Below are 12512 nucleotides of genomic sequence, written 5' to 3'. Positions count from 1 at the left end.
GATTTGCTATGTGTGTAGTGCTACGAAAAGTAATATTTTGCTTTAATAATTAGTAAATTATTTTAGGTATAACGATCTACCATGTTTTGGAATGTTTGCCATTCTCCATTGGATGGCTAACTGTAAATGTTGTTTACTGGTTAACTGTAAATATTGTTCATTGGTTAATGGCTAACTGTAAATATTTTTTATTGGTTAAATATTAACTGTAAATATTATTCTTTCATTGGTTAATGTTAACTTTAAATATTGTTCAATGCTTAATGGTTAACTATAAATATTGTTTATTGGGTAATGGTTAACTGTGGATATTGTTCTTTCATTGGTTAATGTTAACTGTAAATATTGTTCATTGCTTAGTGGTTAGCTGTTAATATTGTTTATTGGTTAATGGTTAACCTAAATATTGTTTATTGGTTAATGGTTAACCTAAATATTGTTTATTGATTAATGGTTAACTGTAAATATTATTCATCTTTATTTAGACAAGTCTATGAATCATGTAGAGCATGAGTCAGTCTGACCCCATTGATGCAGAAAGCTGACGAAATTCCCAATGGGAACTTTCACTTCAAACTTGTGATTGCGACGTCTATAAACTGAAGAAGTCCATTGAACCCGCTAGCTATGGGTGGAGAAAGGAGGGGAAGGCGATGCAATATCTTTTCAAGTCATAAGAGAAAGTTCATTCCGGTCCCCAACATTACAAGTGTACTAACACTTGCCATCAAACTGCAAACCATGAGTCAGCCCGCCGACATGTGGCGGCTTGATTCAAGCGAAGTTAATAATTTTTTCGCGGACTAATGTTTGGCAGGTAAGAATTATTACTTTCTTACTTGAATTATTACTTTCTTACTTGAATTTTCCCTTGCCCCCATGCAGAATTATTGTTTTATTACTTTCTTACTTGAATTATTATTATTTTCTAATTTGAACTTTCCCTTGCCTCCGGAAACAGAAAATGCTAGTTTCCCGAGGGTAAATGCCCTCAGATTGAAATCGACGATTTCGAAAATATCATTTGGGCCGGTCGAGCGCAGCGAAGCGAAGCTTGAAACACACTGATAAGCAATCCCAACATAATATTTGTCTTGTCATTAATAAATAATGTAGCTTATTTTGTGGAAGATTTTGTTTGGGTGCGTGCGTATTGCGTCACTTCCGTGCCGACCTTATAACCTCGACCCGAAATTACAGTTTTAGAGATAGATGAGACAATAAACAAAGTTTATAAAGCTTTTTTATAAAAAAATTAATTTCGTTGCTTCGATTTTTGTTAAGAAATGAAAAACTTAATTTTCGAAGCGCGAATTACATGAGAATTCTACGTTAACTGGAACGAGTGTAACTCTCACTCACATTGCTTTAGTTTGATAAGTAGAAACAAGATTCGGGATAATGAGATGCAGACTGCCCGTATTGGGAATGAAGAGATTTTCAAAGTCAATGGATGATTTATTTATTTCAGGGCCGGGTTGAGCTGCTAGAATTATATTGAATATCCAGGTTAGGATCAAAATTTAGAATATCAGATGCAAAAGCACTACCGCGTTTCTTATTCATTCGTTAAGTTCGAGTTGATGTTGAATGACTAATTGAATCGATAGATCGTTGAGAGAGGATGTCATTTAGACAGGTCCATCCAAGTTTGTATCAACTGTATTGGGTCGTAAAAGAATATAACATGTAAATGTACATACCACAAGAGCATGTAGCCGAAACTTAAAGCATTCCCAGATCCCGGACTCGCTCTTCAGGTGTGCCTATATACATTGGCCCAAAGATACGGGTAACTTATATATACAAACTGTGAAGGCAACACTGAGGCCAATGCACATGATCTGGGGCCATACTATCAAAACTAAATGTTCTTAACTCTGTCAGCCAATCAATAACGGCTTTACAAGATAAACCCGCCAATCACAGACGCTAATTCAGCCGCTAATTAATGATCTAACCACAAATTCAAATGCATTGTGGCATAAGGCTGAAGTAATGAAGCGCCTGGCTCTGCACAATTAACACACAAATGCAGTACTAAAGTTCCATTATACAAGTTTTTTATATCAGTTTTTCGAGTGATTAGAATAATCCGTAATGACTGTAGTAGAAGAATAATGACTTGATAGTCAAAATATAAAAAAATACAAATAAAAGTAATGCAGATTTTTCAGACTACTTTTTGAACTTTTGATTAAAGAATGAGCAATTTTCTGGAGTAAAATTACATTTTGAAACCTGTGCCTACCAGTTCTTAGTTCTAAAACTGAACTGAGAACCATGTTAAAAAAAACGCAGTCTTCTCGAAAAAACGTTTCATTAAATGGGTTGCATCAGCCGCAGCACATTTGAGCCAATTTGAAGTTTAGTACACGTGTAAGTACAGCGGTAAACACGTATGAAAGTAATTTGAAGTTTAGTACACGTGTAAGTACAGCGGTAAACACCTGTGAAAATATTCTAACTTGTGGCCGCGGGGGCGAATGCGCCGCCAGTTCGAGTGCGACTCTCGCTTGAGCAACAACGTCCGATGGCAACGCCTGCCTTACTTCTGACGCTGCTGGTGGCAGTCTCGTCTGCCATTGCAACGGTACGAAATACAGACTGTTATATTCATAAATATATGTGCTGTTTTCTGTGATTATTATTAGGACATTTTATTTATTTTTTTATTATATAATAATTAATTTAATTTTAATTGTATTTAACTATCGATGTGTCATCAGCATTTTCTATATAACTTTGATTCACCTCTAAAATTATGTTTCATTTGGTTGTTACCTACGGATAAGAGCTGAGCAAGAATTTGTTGATTTTTTTTCAATAATTACGTAACCGCCTAAATGTTAATTAATAATTATTTTCGAATTATTCATTAAATCATTTCACGAGTTTGGCGAATATTCAGTTCACAAATTTCGTGAATATTCAGTTCACGAGTTCCACATCCAAATTTTTAGTATCGAATTTATTTACATTCTGAGAAATTATCGTGCAGATAAATTCTGAATCAATTTAGCTTCCTTCTCTATATGATTATCGCTAGGTTATACTATTTTAGTAAATTACCTCGCCGATCATCATATGTTTGTCCAATGATTGCATTGTGAAAAATCCCTCTGATAACAAAATTTTCTTGTGCCTGTCCCTCAGGAACTGACCTCTCCTCGCGCCAACGAAGTCATTGAAACGGTGAGTAAAATGTGAAAATTGCGATATTGATAAATGTGATCGTGTTATTTGATTATATAAAGGGTTGATTAGAGCGTTATCCGCAACAATTTCGCGAAATAATAACAACGAATGTAGGAATACATATGGGAACCTTGCTCCGTCCATCTTTTTAATTATTTAGGCAAATGTTTCTACTGCAGACGTAATTTATTTATTAGGAGAGACATCTAATTCTTAACATTTTTGTTCGTTCTCATCTGCTCACCTAATAGAGTATGAACTTGAAGGCAACGTCATCAAACCATCAACTCAAAAAAAAAATGCCTCGCAATTTTATATGCGTTACACATAACCCGATTCAAAAACAATTAATATTGAATATTTTTATCGCATACTAATCGCTTTTTTCTATCAATTTGTACTCGTTTTTTTCGTTTGTCATCAGTATGGCTTGGAAACTTCTCTGAGAAGCAGCCTGTTCTCGACGTGCATCAAGCAAGCAGCTTCGCTGACGGGAAGTCTCTGGTTGGTAGTCGTAGGGCAACAAGGCTTCCAGCAGGTCACAAGCTCAAGTGCTCAGAACATCACATGGCAGGTCGCTGACGCTGCCACGACTCTCTTCGCTTGTGCCCAGGCCACCGTGGACGCTGGTAATTCTTCATATCCACTGTCAATGTGAAATTGTATGTCTGAGATACTTGATTTTATTATTTTAAATGAGAGAGAACAATAACATTGGCTTTAGTGGATGCTATTCTAATAAAAATTTGAAGCGAGTAATAAGACAAGGCAAGTTCATTTTTTCCAATTTCAATGCGGAGTAAAATCGAACGAGAAAATATTAATCCTGGTAAAATCTTTGGTTAATAACAATATTTGCTTAAAATGCATTGTAAACAATTGCTAAATAAGTGTTAAATTGTTCACTCTGTTATAGCTTCGTGCCATTTATTTTACGTAGCGTTAACCATGCTCTGTATAAACAGCCAAACTGATGTTCAAGTTCAATGGAGGGTCCTGCATGGTCGCCATGAATGGTTTCTATGATCCTGAGAATCAAGCGTGCGATGGTCAGACGGTCTACATCAGCTTATATGGTGAGTAACAGTGTAGGGCATATTGTGTTTAAAATGTGTTTTAATATCATGTGGTTTACAACATAATTAGAAATTTACTGTAATAAATGTCTGGATCATTGTGTTGTCATGCCTCCCTGTTACGTGCAAGGTTACGTCAGATACACTCATTATTACGATAGATCGCGATATATATGTAAGAAATACGTCTGAGTTAAAGCAGGGTAACTTTGACGTGGGCAATCTTGCTCTACAAGCTTAAGTGGTTCCAAAGGCCTTTTTACCCTTATTTTTGCTACGGATGAACCTCCAGAAGAGGTCATCTATCAAACTGTAATCGGCATCACTTATGAGATCACCGTTTCGTTCTGCCGCTTTCTTCTCCTTCCCATTCTAACTAAGTTTACGCAATTAGCTGCATTGTTCCTCCTCGCCACCTCCACGAGGGCTTCATCTCTTCTTGTTATAGGTGTCCTCGCCCCAATAATTTATGTACAATTTCAATAATATATCAATAATTCACAGTAATTATTTCTCCTCAGGTAACAGTGGGTGCGTCACTCCTTTTGGAGGGTTCTTGGATGGCCAAAACATAACGAGCGATGGAATGTGCTACTCGACGTGTGTTGGAAAGACGGTAACTGTTCAAGGTGGAAAAACGACCGGCAATACAAGATAAAACATATTTATTGTTAAATTTTAATAATGAATAATATTTTTGCAGTTCGCTATAGCAGTTTACAATAAACAAAGAACTGGCAAGTAATATTACTTTCCTGATTCACGGAATAAAAGCTCGGGCCATGCAATAGGACTGCGAATCAAATAACAGCATTACAAGTCTTTGCGTATTTTCCATGGAACCGCAATAGTTGAATAAGAGTGTTATACAGCGTGCCAAATTGAACAGGAAGATGCTTCTAACTTTGTTTTCACGGGTTTTACAGAGGTGGGTGCTGAAAATGTCATTTATAATCTTACTATTCTACAGGAATTAGGCAAATTTTTAAAATTATTCTATGTACGTGAATTCTGATTACATATCAGTCTTACGGTTTTCAAGTATTCGGTGTTCCTACACATTAACTGTTCAACTTATTGACTATTTTTCCATATTTCTTAGATGGAACTGAAGTAGCAATCCCTTCGGATGGAGCAGTATCTTGCATTGGAACAGAAGCAATCCCCCACATCCTCATCGTAACAGATGGGTCTGCGTCAGCGAGCTTCTGTGCGGCAGCTACCACATGTGGGTTGCTTGGACTCGAGCTGGCCCAAGTAGACACGGAGGAGAACCTGAATGCCGTAATGACAGCCGTCGCCACGAAACCTGGTGAGAAAACTACGGTATTTGGCTATCTTTTCCAGTTCTGAGGAGGCAATGCAGACATATACTTTGCAAATCTCATGTACGCCTCCAAGATGTATGAACTAAAATGTTCATTGTTTACTTTGTTATTGTGGTACTTTTTTATAATGACTATTGTGTAACTTTTGGGTTTGTTCCAATGAATTCATGTCATAATTTCCTTGAATTGTCTTGTCAAGGGAGAGTCAAATATATTTCGTAAATATGTTTTATCATTGATCTTTTGATATATAAGGATGCAATATAATCTCAGACAAAAAAAAAAAAGATTTTTTTGTAAATAAAAAAAAAAGTCGTAAAAATAAGGCCGACATTTCTTATCGAGAAGTCCATTCGATCACTATAAATTCTGCGTCCGATTCCAACCGAGAAACTAAAATCAACAGACCTTCTGGTGTGAGAGAATATTTTCTGATCTAGTATTATGACAACAGTCTATAAATTAAAAATTCTAATTATAATTTCGCAACAAAATATTTCACGGATTTTTTAGGGACACCGGGTTTCTGGGTGAATGTGCAATACATCGACGGCGCTTGGGTCCACATGCCCAGCAGGACTCCAGTGGCCGCTGACATGTGGGATAGTGCTGACACCACCACCTGCGTGGTCATCCAGCAGTCCGGAAAACTCGGGTCTGCGCCGTGTATCGCTGCACTTCCCTACATGTGCGTCGACACCACCAAGACCACCAAGCCGTGTGAGACTCTCTCAGAGATAAAAGAATGATGTGCTACGGCTGAGCTGCGAGGAAGACGCCGAATCATGTCAGAGATAAATGACCCTAAACTCGTATAGTTAACAGCTTTGATAAATGTACTTCATTGTTAGTTTTACGAGCTTGGACTAGGAAAAACCCTGTCAAAATTCGATAAACTAGATGGCATGATTATCATCAGGAAAATTATTATTTTTATTCAAATTATTGGGCCATGGTTGAAATGTTTTTTTTTTAAGTTTTTGAGAGAAATCCTAATCTGGCTTCCTTGAAATAATTGGACGTATGTAAAAGAAGGTTCAGCTCACGAAACGAGTGGCCATCTATCCGAAACTTTCTTCGTATTTATGATCAGTATTACCCGAAGAAAATCCTTCTCTGTTTTTTTTTTGTGTTTAAGATGCAAAATATTTATTGGTCACTCATCCCTCCATAGCTTTCATTTTTTGCTCAAATATTAGGGCCATCCGGTTATTTTTCTAGAATAATTTCATGGGATATGCCTTACTTCATAGAATAATCCCTCCTGGTTCCAATTACTCGCTGGAAATTACTCATTCGTTCGTGCAAGTATAGGGAATCACTTTCCTCGATATGATTCCAGGACTAGTTCTGCACAAAAGATACGAAGATGACATCCTGATCGTAAATGAAGCAAGTAAACTTGATATTCACTCATTCCTCAAGGACTTAAATTCCCTCCATGAGTCTATCAAACTGTCGTAAGCGAAAGCCGAGGTAACTCAACATGAGCTTTATTCAACAAGAACGCAACATCCTGGAACAAAATAACACTACTATAAAACAGGAAAACGGCAACGTAATAAGAATATATTGATATGTGAAGGTCTTACACATAACGAAACTATTTACAGAATACTTACAAGGAGAACAGTAGTTGTAGGTCTTGAACGTACAAGAGCCGAGTCAATGCTAACAATTGTCATTAGTTCTAGAGCGAAGTAACTTACTAATAGGAACTATAGTACGGAATACTAGGTACATGCGGGCGTTACAACAGAAATTTTATGACACAAACTCAATCTGAAAATGAGCGACCACGAGCTAAATCTCTTGGATCTCACGATATGCGAGAATAAAGAAATAAAGAATGAGGCATATATTTTAAGAGGTGACCAAGTTTGAAAGTTTCCTCTTTGGTTGTATTAAAATATCTATTTCTGATATTTTAATTTTTAGAGCCCTTTTTCGGTTAGATTAAATATTTGTTTTTATGTATTTTTATAATTCCTTATAATTCTGTAAGAGCGATAGCGTTATTTCAATTAACACAAAAAGCTTTTTTAAGTTGGTTTGTTGACAAAACTATTTCGTTTTCCTCATCAGGCTCTTGGAATCTGTTTATTGATATCTTTTCCTTACCGGAAATCTATTAGTATATTCAGCTCTTCGTTTTCTGAGTTTGTTTTTTCCAGCCTCGACTTGACTAGGAATTCTTTCAGGGTTTTATTTCTTTTGAATGAAATGGTTGGTGGTGAGGGGAAGATAGGTTTGAGGGTCGGTATCTTAATTTACAAAATGCTCGTGCTTTTTAAAAACTTTCCTCGGTTCATGGTCTGATGTGCTAGGGTTGTTTTTGGTTTAAAGAAAAGTGTACGCTTCAAGGGTTTATTTTCAATTGTATTCCTCTTTTGAACTTCTTTACGTTGCTCCATGAACAGTTATTTGCTATATCCCCTTTACTTTAAATGTTTGTAAAAAGGTAGCACAATTTTTATGAAGTCTGAAACGTTATTGCAGTTTCTCTTATGTCTTAAGATTTCGCCTTTTATAAAACCTCTCAAACAGAAGTTAGGGTAGGCGCTAGATGCATTTATGTACTGAAATGTTTCGGTCGGTTTGAAAAAGGTTTTTGGGTCAAGCATGCCGTTCTTCTTAAAGTTTTCACCCTTGTATATCGTGAGATTCAAAAAATTTAGTTCGTGGTCGCTCATTTCAGGAATGAATTTGATAGACTCGTGGAGTAAATTTAAGTCCTCGTTGAATGAGGGAATTTGAAGTTTACTTGCTTCACTTATGCCCAATTTATCATCTCTGTATCTTCTGTACAGAACTAGTCTTGGTATTCTCTCGGGAAATCTGGTCTCTATAGAGTGCATGAATATGTCAGCAACTTCCAGTGAGCATTTAGAACTCTAAGCCACACCAATCTTTTCTTTGTAATAGTTTCCATTGAATTCAAGAAAGTTGTTCTCTAGAACAAGCTTAAGGATATCCCTAAAAACCATCGTGTTAATCATATTATTTTCGTGCGGGAAAGTACTCGCGTGGTAAGCCTCCACGTTTGTTCTTATCGCCTCATTTAGTGATATGTTTGTATTTATAGATACAACGCCCAGCGATATCAGTAATACGTTCGGGCTCAAATTGATTGTTCCCAACACAGAAGTTCTTGACTGTCCTTTAGCTTTGTTTGCTGTTTCTTTACAATTAGTAATGAAAAGTAGTACACAAATGCACTTAGTTTCACGCATTGGCCTCCACATGCTGGCGTTAACAGGTCTGCCTATAAATGGCTGTTCGGGAGGTATTATCTTGTTTATTTTTGGTAGCATGTATATTGTGGGCGTTTTTTATTTCTTCTTTCTTTTGTTTCATTAACTGGTAAGTTTTTTCATTTACCTGTCCTGATTTTTTTAATTCCAGACACTTGAGTTGAACTTTTCCGTAAATATCATTAATGAGATTCTCTCCCAGTTTTTTGTAATGTTCTGTATTCTTGTGAAGAGTTTTTACATAGTGTTCTCAATTTAGTATTACAATAGCACGTCATTTATCCGCTGGTTTTATCATTATGTCTTTTCGGGATTGCTGTGTTTGAAGGGCTTCTCTCTCTAAATGGGAGAGATTATTATTCACTTTCTTCCTTGACATTCCCAGGATTTCATATCTATTTTTTTGTAAAAGTTTTACAATGAGATATTTTATTTTTCAGGGTGATTCCATACTGATTTTGTGTTAAATGAAGTCATTTTCTTTGTTTTATTGCGGAAGAACCACTTCAAGTTCATAGTTCTTCGTAACTCATTCAGTACTTTGATCAAATCTCAAGCTTTTTGTTTATTGGTTGTTGGAATGAATTACAATCCTTTCGAGAGAAATTCAATTTAATTTATAGAAAGCTCGATGTTTTACTGATTTTTTTGTATATCCTAGGGAAAGGATTAGTAATTTGTCCCGGCTCTGAACTTCAAAAAGTTCAGTGTCCTCTTTTTAGGCCAGGGGGTGTTTATTTTTCTCCTCATTTTATAGATTCTGGCATTTAATCGACGATATCGTGAGCTTCAATGTAAGAGTATCTCGAGGTCAAATCACCCGGCTATGTAAAATTTTTAATTTTTCATCCTAGTCGAGAATAGCAGATGTAATTATGCGGGTTTGAGGATTGTACGAGTAAATATTGAGGTCAAGTTATGTAAAAAGCCTTTTCTTTAAAAAAGGGTGGTTTCTCAAGTAAAACAAAACATAAACTCCCTTTTTTGAAAAAATTAAAACATAGCCGTTTAATAGCATTCAAAATTTCAATGTGAACTTCCTAACAAAAACTTCGCTCAAGCCCTGATTTAATACATCATATAAGTACAGAAAAAAGGTAATGAAAGTTTCAATAAATTCTCCCAAGACTAATGAGAATAAAAATCCAGACAACATTCATATTTTAGAGAAAAAGGCAAATTGTGGAATAATTTCGTTTGAATGCCATTTTAAAAATTAGGAAAAGATCGTGCAGAATTTATGAGGAATGTCGAGACTTTGAAATCAATAGCCTAGCTCAAGATTTACATGAGGGCGATGTGTTTAAACTAAATTTCTCGGCCCTTCAAGACTCTTTATCGAGTATTCCTTAGTTGTTCACGTTAGATCTTTCAGAATTTGTTTCGTCCGGTATTCTATAAATTTGATTAGGGTATTCAGTCGTTTCAGTGAAATATTCCTTAAATGGTAAGCATTAGTCATCATACTAATAAGTTAGATTGCGACATTAGTTAGAAAAATATTCAAAATGGTTTCGTATACAAACTATATCAAAATCTATTAGAAGCGTTTGAAATACATTATAATTGTATTTTAACATACACATATGAGATTGTTTGAATATAACCAGCACTGTTACTCACCATCATAGCCGATATAGACCATCTCACCATCGCATGCATCATTCCATGAATTATAGAAACTACTCATGGCGATCATACATGATCTGCCATTAAACTTAAGCATCAGTTTGTGTAGTAATTTTTATCCAGTCATAACCAAACTAACCAGAATCTCTCCCAAAATCTTATTGCCCCGTACTCGTTACTCGACCACGTTTGGTGTAAATTTGACGTTTGTTTCGCCTCTGAAAAAATTTGCTTAATGAATGAGGTCAATATCGGCATTTCTATCAAATATTAACGAGCCTAACTTAGCAATGAACTCTTTTATGTCAGATTTTCAAAAATTTATGATGAATCCTTTCTCATAAAGTTTGTGTCGGTAAGAAAACATAGGCCTCCTTGGGTGTCTACCGAAATTAAACCTGCCATTAAGAAGACGTATAAACTTCTAAAGCTTTCCCGCTCTGGTATTATTCTTCGCCGATCGTTCACCATTTACCGGAATGTCCTAAATGCGCTAATCAAGATATTAACAAACAATTCTACTCCGCCAAAATCATGCAGAGGTCGAATGACTCGAGAGCTCTATGGAAAATTGTCAACACCTTAATTAGAAAAAATGTTGCTAACAAATGAATTAAATTGTTGAAAAATAGCAAGTTAATTTTTGGTAGCGAGGCAGCAATTGAATTTAACAATTATTTGAATTTAATAATTAATTGAATTTAACAATCACTAAAAACTTAGGTCCTTTAAACAATGTGACGCACAAAATTTCTTTCTGTGAGGCATCCTGCTTGCTTTTCTCTACTTCTGAACTTGAAGTAAAGAAATTTTTACGATTATGCAAGGGCAAGCCACTCCAGATCGATGAAGTTCAGCCAAGAATGTTGTATCTTGTAGCTGACACTGAAGCACCAGTTTTGGCTCATATTTTTAACCTATGCATGTCCAGTGCTGTGTATCCCGATGCACTGAAACGTGTTTTTAAATCCTCTGACCTGCACAATGTTTTTAATTATCGTAATGTCTAATATCAACCTTACCATTTCTTAATAAAATTTTTGAAAAAATTCTCCATTCTAGACTAGTCAATTTGTCAACAAGTTTTTAATAATATCTGATGCTCAATTTGGCTACCGTAAGGTAACCAATACAGCTATGGCTATAATTTATTTAGTTCTAGACCTTCTTGAGACATATCATTCTAAAGAATGTTGTGTTGTGCTTTTTCTGGACATACAAAAGGCCTTTGATTATGTAAATCACCAAGTTCTATTGGGTAAGCTCCACCGTTATGGAATTAGGGGGACTTTCCTCTCACTTATTCAGTCTTACCTCACGAACAGAGAGCAGTTTGTCGCATTGAACGAGTTCAATTCCCCCATATAGGATCCATCAATATAGGTGTATCACAGGGCTCTGTATTTGGGCGTTTATTTTTTAATATTTTTATCAATGATATCGCCTCGTCTTTTAACTCAAACTGCAAACTTTTTGCAGACGATGCTCGAGAAGTTCCTACAATGATGCTATGTCTCGAGAAGTTCCTACAATGAAGCGTGTGAGTATATTTCGGGTCAAACAGTGAATTTGTCTAGATGGCTCTTAAAAAAACAGGCTTGTGGCCCACACAGATAAGATTAAGTTGACTCTTTTTACTCTCAGACCCGTTTCCTCACTACGTGACATCAGCTTCAATGGGACAGTTCTAGAATGGGTCCATGATTTTAAATGCATTGGTTTAATAATCAACAATAATTTTTCCTTCAATAAACACATTTACTACGTCTGTCAGGGGCTGAGTAAAGACCACGGAGTTTTGCGTACTCTATCACGTGTTTTACCTCTTCCATCATTAAGAACGCTTTTCTACTCATTGTCCATATCTAAACCATCAAACACCTTAGTTATCTGGAGTTGGGTACCTTTTAATTCAAAGAAACGTGTCATCACCCTAATTAATTAATCATTGCGAACAATATTTAGGGTTGGGCATGATGAAAACAATATCCTAATTGACTCGTACTAATGTATTATATAAACAGTCA

General features: G+C 35.8%; 1 protein-coding gene across 1 annotated transcript; it reads left to right on the top strand.

The window, feature by feature from the left end:
- The first annotated feature begins 2491 nt into the window (after nucleotides 1-2491).
- Nucleotides 2492-7366, top strand: LOC108673423. The gene is made up of 7 exons (XM_018161249.2): nucleotides 2492-2593; nucleotides 3157-3195; nucleotides 3623-3827; nucleotides 4164-4274; nucleotides 4796-4903; nucleotides 5377-5586; nucleotides 6116-7366. Exons 1-7 carry the CDS (start codon nucleotides 2534-2536, stop codon nucleotides 6349-6351), a joined length of 969 nt encoding a protein of 322 aa, XP_018016738.1. The 5' UTR covers nucleotides 2492-2533; the 3' UTR covers nucleotides 6352-7366.
- The last annotated feature ends 5146 nt before the right edge of the window (nucleotides 7367-12512 follow it).

The sequence above is a fragment of the Hyalella azteca genome, unplaced genomic scaffold (genome assembly GCF_000764305.2).
Source record: "Hyalella azteca isolate HAZT.00-mixed unplaced genomic scaffold, Hazt_2.0.2 contig7883, whole genome shotgun sequence".
Lineage (NCBI taxonomy): Eukaryota > Metazoa > Arthropoda > Malacostraca > Amphipoda > Hyalellidae > Hyalella > Hyalella azteca.
Note: the sequence above shows the minus strand (reverse complement) of the source record. Positions and strands in the feature narration are given on the sequence as shown.